The sequence below is a fragment of the Oxyura jamaicensis genome, chromosome 3 (genome assembly GCF_011077185.1).
Source record: "Oxyura jamaicensis isolate SHBP4307 breed ruddy duck chromosome 3, BPBGC_Ojam_1.0, whole genome shotgun sequence".
Taxonomy (NCBI): domain Eukaryota; kingdom Metazoa; phylum Chordata; class Aves; order Anseriformes; family Anatidae; genus Oxyura; species Oxyura jamaicensis.
In genome coordinates, this window is record NC_048895.1 from 10,510,079 (window position 1) to 10,526,487 (window position 16,409).

The 16,409-nt window shown below is 38.4% G+C and overlaps 1 protein-coding gene across 4 annotated transcripts in view; it reads right to left on the reverse strand.

The window, feature by feature from the left end:
• Positions 1-2,280: 2,280 nt before the first annotated feature.
• The window catches only part of FSHR (follicle stimulating hormone receptor), an 83,405-nt gene continuing 69,276 nt past the window's right edge, over positions 2,281-16,409 (reverse strand). For 3 of the 4 annotated variants that reach the window (XM_035320483.1, XM_035320484.1, XM_035320481.1), the window contains 2 exons: positions 11,475-11,660; positions 2,281-3,880 (listed from right to left, as the gene is read on the reverse strand). In XM_035320483.1, coding sequence (XP_035176374.1) covers positions 2,653-3,880; positions 11,475-11,660 — 1,414 coding nt within the window. In that variant the 3' untranslated portion in view covers positions 2,281-2,652. The remainder of the gene's footprint in view (positions 3,881-11,474; positions 11,661-16,409) is intronic. The other variant, XM_035320485.1, reaches the window with a different exon arrangement.

The following is a 16,409-nucleotide window of genomic DNA, read 5'->3' on the forward strand; positions in this document are numbered from 1 at the left end:
TCTTCTCTTCTCTTCTCTTCTCTTCTCTTCTCTTCTCTTCTCTTCTCTTCTCTTCTCTTCTCTTCTCTTCTCTTCTCTTCTCTTCTCTTCTCTTCTCTTCTCTTCTCTTCTCTTCTCTTCTCTTCTCTTCTCTTCTCTTCTCTTCTCTTCTCTTCTCTTCTCTTCTCTTCTCTTCTCTTCTCTTCTCTTCTCTTCTCTTCTCTTCTCTTCTCTTCTCTTCTCTTCTCTTCTCTTCTCTTCTCTTCTTTCCCTTTTCATTTCCTTACTTTTCCTTTCCTTTTTTTCACCTTCCCTTCCTTTCCTTTCCCTTCCCTTTATACGACCACCTTCTAGGCTTTGCCTCATGACCCAACACAAAAAGCTCCTTATTCTGCTATGCTCAGTCAGGGTGAGTTGTGCTTGATCCGGAGGGCAGTAATACTGATCACAATAAACTATTTGTTGAGTGAAGTGCACAAGCACAAGCACCAAGGACTGTGCCCTGTGGAAAGAAGAGCTTATTGCTTAAATGTTGTGAGAAGTGGTCACAGGGAAATCCAGAAATCCTTTCAAGTTTTTTGAGGTCTCATTCTGTTGCCTTTGAAAATGGTCATGGCCAGGCAAACATGACACACTGCATAAATTTGTCCTATTTGTCAACAAAAATAGTCTAGCATTTTCCAAAGAACACCCCTAATTTTTGACCCAAGAATAGATTCAGGAGCTTTTTCTGAATGCAACTAGACTATTCAGCATTTTGGAACATCATCAAATCATAGAATCAGTAAAATTGGAAAAGACCTTCAAGATCATCAAGTTCAGATCTACCAAGTCACATCACTAAGCCATGTCCCCTACTGCTATGTCCACACATCTCTTAAATATCTCCAGGAATGCGGACTTCACCAGTTCCCTTAGAACACTTCCATTAGGATGGGTTTTAATGACTGCATACAACTACACTGTATATGATATAAAGTGTTTGTGAATAAGTGATTCCTCTGAGAAGGGCTTCGCAGAGATGGACTGTCTTTGCAGTTTAGCTCTTTCCATTCTTCCTCCTCCTGGATCTTGGAGGAAGTGTTACCCATGCTGAGTAATGAAAATTCCAGCCCTCTCTCCCCTGTCCCCCCATCTTTGTTTTCCCCTGGTTTATGCTGATTTTATGCTAATATCTCCTTCCCCAGCTAGGACTCAATCATCTCCTGTAGTTATTCACATCGGGTTCAGGTGCTGACATGTAAAGCTGATGACAGGAGAAATTATGGATGGAAACATCAAAAACAGCTGCTGAAATGTTAAGAGTTGTAAATAGGAAACATTCAAAACTCATCATATTAACCTGTGAAGACTTCAAAGATTTTTAATCTCATGGGGCAAAAACGTGAATTGTCTGTGAGGTGGAAATGAAATTCAGACTCCTGCCCTCATGTTTTTTTGATTGTTTCTTTGATTTTTTATGTCCTCATATCTTCACATAGATGAATAATCATCAGGAGAAAACACAACCCAACTCTAAACACTCAATGAATTTTGGAATAATTAACCTGTAAACCATTTAATTTTTAAGCCATGCAAAAAAGATTGCACACACATTCAGATGTTATTCAAAATGTCTGTAAAATCAGGGAATCTTGAATAAGTTTTTTTTTTTTTTTTTTTTTTTTTTCCCTCATTTCAACATATGCAGGTTATGCCTTTCATGTCTTTCTGTCAGAAGCATAATTTTATAAGCGGCACATGTAACATTATTTATAGGGGCAGGGGAAAGAGTACTTCTAGAATATCATAAAAGCTTTTGTTCAAATATTCAAAAGCCAAAAAGACGCATCTGGATACAATGTCCCTGACATAGCCCGAGGAATTACGTTAGAACAACCCATTTGTCCACCTTGCCACATACCCAAGGGGTCCAAATAACCAAGGAGTCCAATCCCAGAAAAGGTATTTCAACCCAACTTTGTGAAATCAACTTGAGGAAGCATTTGCTTTATTATGAAGGATTTCTCTTGCACTTGTTCCTGCTCTTTCTTGTCTTGGAAACAAAACCCACATCAAACTGAACTCCTTGATATTAATTCACATGAAATCTGTTTCTTTGAGCCTACCAGTCTAGATCAACATAATCCTATCCAAAATGATACTTTGAAGATATTCTCTTTTTTTGTAACTTTGTACTGAATGAAGGCTTAAAACCTTAAAGACTAGGCATTTTTCTCCTGTAACCTCAGGAGATATGATTAATGAAAAGAGATAATTTTCCGCCATTGTTATAACATGCTTCACAGACAAAAAAAAAAATAATTCTACATATTTTTTTCTTTTGACTACATATAACCATTATTTAATTGTCAGTAAGCAGGTAACATCTTCCTAGAATGAAGGCAATCTCTGCCTGTATAGTATGAGATACCCGTTTATAAGCTCATTTATTTCTGGAGACACTTCTACAAGGACATTCTGACATATACTGCAGTTTTGTTCTTTGTCCTTCAAGAACTAATGAAGATCATGTGTCATCTCTGAAGACTGTTCATTGAACAAAAAAGCAAAGAGAAAATAAAAATATTTTCCCATCAAAAATAAGTTTGCATGTTATGTTCTAGTCATTATTCAAATTCACAGTTGAAAGTGATTATCACACTGCCTCAGACACAGATTCATGCAGGCATTTCAGTTCAAGTGATTTAGAGGAACCAGTGAATAAATAGTCCCATCACTGTTTTTTGATGCGGGAGGATAATGACCATTTCTTGAGTGGAAATTATGAGCAGATGAGGAAGTGTCTGTTCTGTAAATCTGGGCCTGCATTTCACAGCAACCAAACTTGCTCAACAGAATGAAGAAATCCCTGCGGAAAGACTTTGTGAAAATGGCATAGAGGAAAGGGTTGGCACAGGAATTGATAGGGTAAAACAAAACCAGGAGGATCTTGGATTTGGACACTGTGATGAGAGGAACCTTGAGTGAGGCTGATATTGCAAAAAATGATATTGGCGCCATGCAGAGGAAGTCTGTGAAGATCAATATAGCCATGCACTTGGCAATCTTGGTGTCACTGTTTGAAGAGATGACGTTAGGGTTTCTTACAGTAAAGTAGATGCAGATGTAGCAGGCGCATATGATCACAAAGGCAAGTACATTCAACACTAAAAGAAATATAACATAAGCCTGAGAAAATGGTGTCTCTATGTCCATGGGCAAACAGATGCTGACCTTCATGTAGCTGCTGACACCAAATATGGGGAGAAGTGCCACCGTGAAAGCAAACATCCAGCCAAAAATCATTATAATCACAGCATGTCGAAATCGAACCTTGCGGTCCAGTTGCATGGCGTAGGTGATAGTATGCCACCTTTCCAGAGTTATCACAGTCAATGTGTAGACTGAGAGTTCACTTGCAAACACTGTAAAAAATCCTGCAGCATTGCATCCTGCCCCTGTTTGCCAGTCTATGGCATAGTTGTAATACTGGCTTTTGGTCTGTATATCTACAGATGCAATAAACAACAGATAGATACCTATGCAGAGGTCTGCGAATGCAAGATTGCACATCAGAAAACGAGGTACAGTGAGTTTGTATTGACTGCTTATTAAAATAATGAGGACAACAATGTTCCCAGTGATAGCTAAAATGCTGATAAACCATATCAGGACTCTCAGAATAGTGTAGCCCATGATATCTTCACATGGATTGAAAGCATCAGGTTTAGGTGAGCAAGCCACATTAACTACTTCATTGCATAAACCATAGTCAAATTCGTTCTCTGCAGGGTCAAAACCAATGCCGTAGTTGGAAATATAATCTTCAGCTGCAGATCGTCTATTTATCTTATTGCCAGGTTGCTCATCAAGGTCTTGCTTACCATGAGATATGCTACATATTGGATGTAATTCAGTGCTGAAATTGTAAAAAGAGTAGAGTTGAAAACTAAGACACACAGCACAAGGCATACAACAAACACTGAATCATGAAATTTACATTAACAGATCAGTTTTTGGGTTAGATTATTATATTGATTTCCCTGGAGCTTGAAATTAATAAGCAGACTAGTGCCTATTTATATAACATTACATGAAAATGTAGATGGATTTAAAACACAAAACATGGGAAAGGAAAGGCTGATGTTTGACTTACTAACAATCATGATGATGTTATCCACCTGGACAGAAACATTCAGTAAGAAGCTTCCACTATTTCAACTGAATTTCTCATGTAACCTGACAATGATAAGTGATTCTGCATGGGGGAAACACATGATGATGAATTCCTACATATGACTGGACTTTGAAGAATGAGACAATTCAGTTGTGCAGATAAGGAGTCTGTATAATCAGAATCATTCCACTGTTCATTAGTATTACTCTTAAATTTCCTTTTTCCTAAAGATTTTGTCAGTCAGTGTGTCATATTCAATATCAAAACTCCTTCAGGGCACAGAACAGCTCCAGTCTGTGCAATTCATTTTAACTATATCATATCATTTTGGTCACTGGCTATTAAAGTAAATAAATAACATAAGTGAGATCTTGCAGGATTTCCAGATAGTCTCTGAAAGCCAGATGCCATTACAGATACAAATACTAGACATGGTAAAACATTTTACTTAAAAGATGTTTTTCGAGGAAAGTGAAGTGAACAAGTAAAACCAAACCAAGCCAAGCCAAGCCAAACTAAATCAACATTTCTGTAGAAACACTAGTGGCTTTTGTTTCTGTCAGAAGGCCTTTTTTAAAACTTGTTGAGAATTTTTAGCAGAAAAAAGTCAATAAAGGAAGAGAGTTTCAAGGAAAATTTTCCTTTGACTTTTTTTTTTTTTTTTTTTTTTTTTTAGCTTTGTTTCCTAGAGGATTAACCTCAAGCTCATCTTCTCCATGCACAGACCAACTGAAGAAACAAGTGTTTCGGCTGGGAAGCTCAGCTCCATCAAGCTAACAAATATCAAGGTGTGTTAGCAAGAAATAAAGGGTCAGCCTTGAGCATGTTTCTCTTAGACCTCCTCTGAAGCTTGCTGTCCCAGAAACTTGCATCCATTAGTTTGCATAAAGATGGATCTAGACTTAATTTGAATTAGCAAGTAAAACTGTTGGCAGTGTGTTGCAAAACCAACACAGTTCATCTCTGCCTATTATCATCTACTGTTTAGACAGCAAATTAGGTGTCTATGTTCCAGGACAGGACCCTAGTTTATCTTCCACCCTGATTTGCAGTACACTTGAGAGGACAGCTTCCTAGGCAAGCTAGGTTGAAATGGTTAAACAACTTGTAGCAGATTAAAGGTGAGGATTCTTTTTTTTTGTAACCAAATTTTACCCTTTGATTTTGTTTACTCACTACATCTTCCAAAAATCAAGTTGAAAAGAAAGAAAGAAAAACTAATGAAGGCCCAGCACCGGAAGGTGAGGAACTTTTCCTATGAGGTTTTGAGCATCCTCTGCTATTATCAATATTTTTTATCTTGCCTGTCAACTGAGGCAGAAAGCCGATTTTCTGTGAGGTCAAATATGCACTATGGAGGTCACAACAGCAATAACAAGGCATTACATTTTGCTCCCCTGTGTTCTGCCTGCATAAGGATGAGTGAGGGGCCAAGCATATTGATCAATATATCAACAGTTCTCTAGCTGAGAGGGAGTATATCCAAGGAGCAATAATGGATGAGAAAGTCCCTCAGCTGAGTGTAACAGGCACTTGAGGGCACTAAAAACTACTGCAATTAGTTCTTTGTAAATGAACTGAAGAAAAAGGTTTCATCCAATTGCTTCCCAGCTATGAGTTAAAAATAAACATTTTCCTAAATTATGGAGGCACTACCTGGAGCTAAATCTATCCAATAGATAAGAGAGCTATGTAAGGCCAATGAAATATTTCTGATTATTATTATTTATTCATTCCTGAATTATTTAACACCTAGAGCTCCCAAACAAAATCAGACTCCCACAGAGTTAGCCACTATGTTTGTTCTGAGGATAGGTAGTGAGGAGCCTCCTGGCTGCTTCCTTGCACTGTAAGCAGAGTGATGGGCAGTTGCAAACTCCCAAGGGAAAGAAAAGGCATCATCTAGTACCTCCTGCCCTGAGATATTTGCCCTTTGTGCTCTCAGAACAAAAATTTAAAACATTTTTGGCAGGAGATTGGGCCTTGCTTTCCTTTGAGAAGGCAAGCATCATAACAGTTCATGTATTCAGACTATTTTTAACACTCTGCTGCTGTTTAACATAGTTTTGCTCAAGTAAACACTCTGAATAATAAACCAGAGAAAGGACAACTTAAAAAGCAACATCAAAATTGGCAAAGCACTCTGACAATTAGAACTACCCTTGTGCAAGTAGTTATTTCATGCACTCCATCTGGATCTGGGGACAGCAGGATCTTGTGTGCTGAGAAACGTAATTAGCAGAGTAAATAGTCCAGACCTTGGTTCTGTGTTAGACCTTATCTTGAACCAAACATCCTTACCAAAAAGTGGCATCAAGTGAGTAGGGAGCACCTGGTATTATGCTCTCATGGAACAAAGCCCAAACACAACTCTGTGTGCCATGTTCTTTAAAAAATAACTTTTCAAGTGATAGCTTCTCCAAAAAATAATGATCAGGTGTAAGAACAGAGTCATAATGATGCAGATCTTCTAAGCAGAAGGTGATCTTTATATCAAGGAAAGCCAAAAGCCTGCTGAAGTACATAATAGTCTATGTCAAGTTAAGGGTTTTAACATCCAGCTTCTACCCTATGCAAGCTTGAATGAATATTTTCCAGTCCCAGGAGAATGTGAATTTTCAACACACTACACTGGACTTGTCCTAAAAATCAGGTTAGCTCCTGTTAGGCCACCATCACAATATTCTAGTATAATAAATCTTCAGATCAATATTTGTCATACAATCCTTCTTAGAATGGGGAAAAAAAAATCAAAACTGCCAACATTTTAATTTGTGTCTCAGTCTGGCAGGTCTGTGCTTGATGAGACATACTCAAAAATTTAGAAGGCATTGCCTCTATAACAGGTTTAATATTTCCATTAACACAACAGAGGTGGTGCAAATGTGTTTAGGAGAGGTGATCACTCATGATCTGCCAGGACAACTTATTTTATCTAAGGTTCTTGAGTCCTGGAAAAGTATTAAAGTTAGGAAACCTTACACAAATGGAGCAGCCAGAAAGGGGCCACACACCCCTGACTTAATTCCTTCTGAGATTTCCCACATGAGCATCAAATACTGCAGTGATCCTTAGAAATGCACTTACAGTGTAGTGAGGCATCCTTTTATACTTCCTGGACTACCTGGAAATATTCTGAGATCTAAACTGTTATAGGGGGATGAGTGGCTCCTCTGAAGATGCACAGTAAGTCAGGTAACATCATTGTTCCCACCAGAGTAAGAAATGTCTGTTGCACTAAACTGAGTGCAGCTCCTGCCAAAGAATTACTAGATGTTGTGTGAGCAAACATTGCAGACTATTAATAACTCTTCAAAATCCTAAGCAGTCTTGAATGCACACACATCTTGTCAAGAAAACTGCTTTGAATTGCAAGTGGGTGTAGCTACTGCGTATGTGACTAATCTCTGCTGAAGTGCATGGGAATACCTACCACATTCAGACTCACAGCACTGAACTAACATGTACATGTATTATCTCTTTGAACTGGAGAGAGGATATTGGTCTCCCACCAATTTCAGTACATGACACATGACTGTATGAATGAAATTAACATTTTTAATTGCATTTAAATGCAGTTAAAAGGAAAAAATGATCTGAACCATTGGTTCCAATTGTTTTGTGTTTATGCCTAGTATTTTTAAAAGATATTTCTGGCAACCATTAAAAACATAGATAAATACATTCAACTTTATTCTGTTGATCAGGGAGATACAGCTTATATGTATATGTTCATTCAAATAATTTTATATCGGAGCATATATAGATCTCAAGTCTGAATTTTTACATTTTTTACCCAGTAGTGATTCATTTCTTTTACAGGAATATGAATGCTATTTTCCTAATGATTCCTCTCCTAGTCTAGTTGGTTGAAAACTTAACTAGTATTAAAATGTAGGAAAACAGCAATGAGTCGTTTAACAGTGAAACAAAACTACCTTGACTGTACTGTATACAGAAAATGGTTTATCTAAATGCATTTATTTAACACAGGAGTTCATAATAATAGACAGAGATAGGCACAGTTTGTTTCTTGCTCCCTTGTCCTTCTAGATTTCAGTGTGCCTTTCCTCTTCTACACCTACTTTATAATAAACAAAAGCCTTCCTGCCTTGTCAGCTACACTTAAGTGGAATATTCTTTGAATTAAATTACTAGACTAAGTTGAAATGGAAAAAAAAGTCTGTGTAACTAAAGAATAGCTATTCTTTCAAAAGTGTTTTTAGCTTTTAAAAACATAAATTAACATCCTTTTCAGTATTTTAAGCATAGCTACTTTAAAAAACAAAAAGGTTCTTAATGCACCCTAAAAATTCAGTTTTACTAATGCTACAAAAATAGATCTTAAGTCACTTTCTTCTGCTGTTTGAAGGATTTTTCATTAATTTAAAATATATTTTTGAGATAATTTATTGGGGGTATTCTGGAGCTCAGCTGTCCTCCTGTAGAAAAAACATATTCAATCAGGAATAGAACTAGAAAATGTGTGCACCATTAAGGGCAAGAAGATATATTTTAAAGACCTTTTTTTCTCTATGGGGAACAACAGAGATTGGATAGGTCAACTTAAGTAAATTTATGTAGCTCTGGTATTTATTTGCATTTGTGGCATCTTTTTTTTTTTTTTTTTTTTTTTTTTTTTTTTTTAAATCACTAGAACTATTTCTTAGAAAGTTCCACGTAGGGTACCAGTTGGTTTATACATATACATTTTATTTTTATTTGTTAAATTTAGGCAACTTGTGAACACAAGTTTCTGGATTTCACAAATTATCTGTGATTTCTTCTGACCTGAAAACTCCTTCACCATTAAGGACGAGCAGTAGAAGAGGAGCTCATATCAATACAAAAATTTTCACAAAGCTAACAAAAAGAGGAGCATCTCCAACTTGTATTCTATTTCTTACCATTGCATTACAGTGCATATTGTAGGAGACTGTGGAATCATTGCCAGACATGCTCCAGAAGCAGCCCCACCACTGTGCAGTGCTCCAGCACAGCTCACTGGCCATCTGCACTTGGCTTTTCAGTTATGCACAGTTCGTGGGCATTTCTTTGCAGAATTATGCTCACCCAGGCTGTGGGAAGAGCTGTCAGAATCCTCCTTGGTTTCTTACTTGCCAGTGCAGAGGTGCCCAAAAGTGGAGCTGTACTACGGGAGGGTGAGTACTGTGGGCTTCAATTCCCCTGGGTAATTGTGGCACAAAAGTTAGTCAGAGTGGGGGGACGCTGAGAGCTTACTAAAAGCTCAGTGCCATCTCCTCCTGTTGCTTTCCTTCCACAGTAGCTCTTAACCTGATTTTGAAAAGCCCTGTTGCCTAATTTCCAGTGTGGATTTTAGGATTTGTGTCTTGATTTGGCTCAGGCAGCCCAGAAGTCAAGTGCCTTCAAAAATATGTATTATAAAGTGATATCAAAGTCCCTTTGCAGATTCAGCTTTTTAGAACTAAACAAGCTTCCTCGTAACTCATTGGGAAATACCACTCTGCCCCCAGTGCTGGAAAGACTGGAACCATTTCTAATTAGCAGGCAATCAAGCACTGTGCCTGAGTAAGCCTGTTGAAATATGTGAAAATATCGCCTGCTGATAACCTCTTGCAGCAAAAAGTTTAGAATTTTGGATCAGAAACAGGCAATGACGGATGGATTCTGCCAGGTACTTCCCTTGCCACTGCAGTGTCCAATATCAAACTTGTACTTTTTCCATGTAGTTTTGCAACACACATGTAGGTGATATGCATTAACTATCAGCATAGCAGGATCAGGCATTGCCTGGTGATAGTATACTGCTAAAAGTAAAATAAATGGCTATTTAAGTATTAAGTATTTAAATGAAGCTTACAAATAGTTAATACTTATTATGTATGGTTTTACTTTTCTTTGAAATTTTAGGCATCTTCTGAAGACAATGTCTTGAGTTACAACAATGATCCATAAACTTTTTTTTTTTTTTTTTTTTTTTTCCTGCCATGGCAAATTCCAAGTTTTTGAGGACTTCCAGTAAAAGAAGACAATAATGTGTTCCCATAGGTACCAATCATTCAGGTTTTCCAGTGGCACAAATTGATGATGTTCATTAACTAGATCACATGTAACATTTAAAGTTTATCTGACCAGCTGAAAATACTCAATGTGAGTCATTAATACATGAAGTCTCCGTGTACCTTGATGATGGCAAATTAAAACAAGTACTGAAAATTAGTTTGGGAGTCTAAAAAGACCTCCCTGTCCCAGTGAATTTGGGTTTAATGGGATTGCCCTAGATTAACCATTTCAGAAATCGTGTCCAAAAATCAAGTGTATGTAGATGTGACAGGTGAAGTACCTGTGGCAGAGGTGATTCTCCCACTATATTTAGCATTGGTGAGGCCTCACCTTGAATACAGTGTGCAGTTCTGGGATTCACAACATAAAAAGGATGTTAAGGTACTTGAAAGCATCCAGAAGAGTACAACAATGACAGTAAAAGGGCTGGAAGGCATGTCCTGTGAGTAGAGGCTGAGGACATTTGGGTTGTCTGGTCTGGAGAAACGGAGCCTAAGGTGACCTTATTGCTCTCTACCACTTCCTGAGGAGGGGAAATGGAGAGGGAGATGCTGGTCTCTTTTCTCTGGTAACCAATGATAGGACACATGGGAATGGTACAAAGCTGCACCAGAGGAGGTTCAGCTGGATATTAGGAAAAAATTCTTCACTGTGAGGGTGCTCTAACACTGGAAAAGACTTGCTAGTGAGGCAGTTGTTGCCCTGTGCCTGTCAGTGTTCAAGAGGCATTTGGACAACACCCTCATTAATATGCTTTAACTTTTAGTTAGCCCTGAAGTGGTCAGGCAGGTGGACTTAATGATTTTGTAGGTCCCTTCCAACCAAACAGTTCTCTTCTGTCTCTTCTATTTGGTTCCAGCATCAGTGTGGCTTCCTGAGGTTAAGAGATTAACACCACTTCGCAGTTCTGTTACCCACTTGAATTGATGGTGAAGTATTGACCAGCTTCTCTGGAAACACAGATATCCTTCCAGCTACCTCCTGAAAGATTATCATCATGTTTTCTGTTGGATATCTTCAGTGTGGCTCCAGGCTGATCCAGGACAGCAGGTCCCAGAGAGAGATGACCCTATTCCATATGCAGCCTAGAGTATGAGCTGGAGAAAATGGTGATGCTAATACAACTATAAAAAATTATTACCAGCCTGGAATGGAGAGGCAGTGCACTGTGTAACATGGATAAACATGTATGTATTGTATGTTTATTTATATCCAGATTTTGAAGAAGTTTGTTTAATTCACTATCAATGGCTGAGAAGCATCAAAAAGAGAAACAAATGAAATCACTTACTTTTGTCTTTTCCAGTTTGTAAATGCACAGCAATGGCTAGGGTAGGTGAAATTTGCCTCAATCAATGATCTAAATTTGCTTAAATCAGGAAGTTTTTTTAAATTATATGTAGACCTTGCTCTTAGCTTCTTAATGAGTTCTAATCCGTGACCTGGCAGGAAACTGATTTTTGTCCTGGAAATATCCCTTTAAAAAAACATATGAAAATAATGATAAAAAGCAAATTTACTTCAGCTCTACAGTAGATATGAGTTTTATACTGTTCTAGTCAGTATCAGAGTACTGATTAAAAAGTGATCAGCTGGAAATTTGTGCTGAAAACAGGATCAGGTGATAAATGAAGAGGTTCTCAAGGAAACATTAACTAATATTCAATGCAAACAACAATCAAGTGATGTTAGTCTGATTTGAGAAAACAGGAAAAGATCCCACAACCCTCTGGGTAAAGATTAGCAGTGACAAACTATTAGCTTCATATGATTCTGGGTTTAGTAAGTACTGAAAGAAACACACCAATCATCCAAGAACACTGTTACAGGAGGAAAAAAAAAAGGCTGATGAAATCACAAGAATTTTGTGATGTTCCTCATGAACATCACATCATGCAAAGCCTAACATGGAAAAGGCAATAAACATAAAGTGAGAATCTCACAGTAGGTTACAGATGTGAGGAGAGGTTGAGGATACCAGATTTTGTACTCATTAGGATGGAAAAGAGACTAAAGAGAGGCAAAAGTGATGTAGTTCAAACTTTGAGGAACAAAAATATCAAAATATTTCCAGAGGTTTAACAGACAAAGAATACAGACTGAAGCAAAGGAAGGGGTGAGATTACAGGAGATTAGGAGAGATTCATTTATGTGGCAGGCAATTACTGTGTGGGATGGGCTATCAAAGCCAGTGATGGAAGCAGCAGCTACAAATGTATCACAGAGAGCATCAGTGAGGCTTTCAGGTGGAAAAACATTATGCAAACACTAAATCATGACTTGTGCTACACAGGTAGGGAAAGGGAAGAAGGACCAATGGTGCTCCCTCGCCACAGAACCCGTCTCCATGGCTCCACGGTGTAAAAGCTGGGACAAAACTTCCACATATTTCCTTGGCTAGGAACAGACAGTGTCCCTCAGCTTGCAACATCAGAGGTGCACACTTCTTTCTCTTAGATCAACAGTGAAATGGACTACATAAAAATCACCCAGTTCTCCCTTAGCTCCCATGCTCTTATGGCACGAGAATAATGCAGAATGCTGTGTTTGCTGAGGCTGCTCTTTTCTTTATTCTCTCACAAAAGAAAAGAATTTCCCCTAATAAGGGAGTTGAACTGACAATATTTGTCATTTTCTCCATGCCTCCCCTCATTACATTAATCTATAACAGTACGATGTCAGGACAACATGTTATTTTATCTCTATTACATAACAGGCACAAATTGCTTTTATTAGCATATTAATGCAGTAGAGTGGTGCTACGTGAAGGGGAGACAAAATTTTGGCAGTGTACAATGAAGTTCAGACTCTATGTACAACACACACATTTGCACCTCTGTTCTCCTATCCCAAAACCAAAATTAATACCAGGAAATGTCTCTGTTTGAACTCTGTCTGTAGGGTAGGGTGGTCACATCTAAGAAATATATGTCCAGCTAATAAAGCAGTTACTGGCTGTGGGTAAAGAGTATCTTTGTCCCCATACTGTGCCCACAGCTGGAGGTTTCAGATCCAGGCTCTGAAGGAACATCCCACCTTCAGGTAACACCTTCAGAAGGCAGTCTGTGCCTGCCCTGCTGGTATGCCCGTTTTCATATTGGGGTATTAACACCTGCATCTTGCTGGCAGCTTCAGTTGCCAACTGGACAGTGAATTGTGGAAGCAAAGGAATGAAGATGGACCCCATGCTGCTGCCCTGACCTAGGGTCATAACTTCTATGGACAAGGACAAGATGGACTGGTAGAAGCAGAAATATTTCTGCAGGTCAGGCTGAGATAAGCCAAGGTTTGGTCCTGAGGTTCTTTTAGGACTGATCTGTGTCTCACAGGAGCAGCTGAAGAGAAATTTTAGGCTTTTGATTTCTGACTTAGACACCTGAAGTAGTAATTGGGTTGCAGTGAACAATCTCAGTTGTTTCATTGACTGACTATTGTCCTTAGTTCACTGCCTAATGAAAACTGTCACCTAGAGAACACGTTCATTATTCACCAACTACACAGCAGTTTTCTATCTAAATCCACAGACAGTATCACTCATGGCATCAATAAGAGCCTACAGAACTTCTCAAGGGTTCATAATTCTGAACTAGAATCAAAAATGTTTTCCTAGTCTCATTAGCTAGAAATCTTCAGTGCCTCCAAACTGTTATTATACTGTATAGACATAACAAGTAAATATGAATAGGAATATCGCCTGGATATTCCAGCAGCTAAAATATTATTGGGTCTCTGGCTATATCTAAACAATTTAATAAATATTCAATATTTTCCCATTAAAATTTTATTCTTTTAAAAAGTTTGTTATTTTTTTCTGTTCATTATTGTCCATAAACCAAAGTGAGCTGAGGAAAGTGCTTTGTAAGCTGCTGCAGGGCTTGATGGGATGCCTGTTAGGGATAGTTATCGGTACACCATCAGCAGACTCCCCACCAAACAGAAATACAGACTTTGTGTACGTGGTTTGGTCGCTTTAGCCACTGAGTCATCATGGAGTAGAACTCAGTGCAGAGTTTCTTTGGGATATTTCCCTAGTTACAGGATTGGTAAATTAAATAAGCCAGATGAACTAGAGGATAAAATAGCAGTAGCTAATCAAACCAGAAAGCATCAGTGACAGGAATACATGTCATATTATTAATGCTTGGCTGCTAGTCATCAGCTTTGACAGCAGCCGTTACAGGAACAGCAAAGTGGATCTGACTTTTCTTACAAACACTTCCCTTTCCCTCTGGGAATCAGTTACTGGGATTAGTCAAAATACTGACCAGCTGATAGTCCTGTTTAGGTCTGAAAGGAACATAGCAAGAGAGCAAAATGTGGCTGGCAGAGCAGACATCAGAGAGGAGTGATCAGTGAGACCGATTTTCTCAGCAGTTGTATCTAAACTGCTCTCTGGCTGTGCTTCAGGGATGCAGCTGTCTAGCTGCAGATCTGCTGGAGCTCTCCCTTGGCCCACATATGTAGGTCTCCTGTAGAAAACAAATTGCAAGGACCGGACAGACCACAGACATCCCTTGCCCTGCTTCCGAAGTGGGACGCAGCCAGAGAACTCAGCCCAGAATGGATCATCATTAATCAGCTGAATTATATTTATAGAGAGGGGGAGTCTGAGAGGCTTCCTGCAGCTTCCTGCAATTTGCTGGTACTCCCAATATGATCTTAATGCTTACAGAATGCAGAGTTTTTTAGGGTCACTAGTAAAATCTCATGTAGGCCGCTACAGATATGGGAGCACCAGAAAAAGACTAAACGAAACAATGTGGATGAAAATTGAAGCTACAAAATTCCAAGTTAGCAATAAAGTGTATTTCTGTATAGAAGGAATGTGCATACGTGTGGGAGTAATTAGCCATTTGATTTACTTGCTTACTGTCAGCACAGAAATCCTGTAACTCAAAACTTGATGTCTTTCCAAAAGAGAGATTCTAATTCAGCCAAAAGCTCTAAGCCTAAGAGAGGAATTGATTGCTGAAACTGTGCAGCCAAGTATAAAGCAGACGAGGTGCTAAGGCTTGTGCTTTCTGACATTACTATTTGTGTTTGTCTATCTTTCATGCTGTTTTAATATTCTGAAATATAAAATAGGAGTAGGTATTAATTGACTGTAGAGCACTGGTTCAGGAAGAACAAGAGTTAAAACATCCTTACATTCAGTCTAATAAAACATTGCAATTTGCAACACAAATTTTATTTCAACAGCGCTATTTTTCCCAGCAAAGATATTATTATGGGTCAATCATTTCCACAAAGCACATTCCAGGTGCAAACTATAGTGACAGATGTAGCTTTCTTCATCTCAGTCAGGATAAAAAGGTAATTTCGCATCCACAGAACAGTGGATATACAAGTAATGGAATAGAAAACTTCTTGCACAAATAACTTAGTGTTAGAAATTGAACTATCAAATGAATCTGAACTACAGCCAAATCAATTTGATAAACCTCTTGAATCAGCTACGACTTGCAAAGAAAATGCATTTACTCTCTGCTACCGGAAACAATGTTTTTCCAAAGAAACATCAATGATATTATTGCTGAAAAGATGCTCCATTGCTAGTCTTTTCCAAAGGAGAAAGTCACAGAAGGAGTGATGGAAGCAGGGCAGAATGCAGTAACACAGATGGTAGCTCTTTGTATCATTGGTGTATCATAGGTATATCATAACAACATGGAAAAAGGCCTTCAGAAGTGCTCTTATCTGAACTCAAAGTTAACTAGTAATTTTTTCCCCTATTTTTTTTTTTAGATTTCTAACACTTTAACCACTGTGTAAAATCTTCCAGTGGCTCCCAATACCTGTTTTCACCTTTTCTGGGTGACTCCTAGCCCTCTCTGGACATCCAGGATAAATGGGAAGAAAGAAAAGAGATGATGAATTTGTGACACACAAAAAAGACACCATTGTCTTTGCTGCAGCTTTTATGTTCTGTAGCTGGTGCTCTCAGGAAGTTGTGCACACTTTCAGGTGTTTTACAGCTTGTCAAAGTATAGCATGAGGTGCTGGTGATTGAGAGACATGAGCATCTTACTGTTGAACTCTCTACCGCTGAGATCTTGCTTTCCAGCTTACCACCCACCAAAGAGATCCTGCTGTAACTGTGTGACATATATGTGTAATATATATATATGTATATATTTATACGTATATATAGGGAACCCTGTCCCTGCAGGGCAGGGATTTTATCTTTAGGACTAAGCTTTAGAGATGCAGGGCAGATCCTCACCGG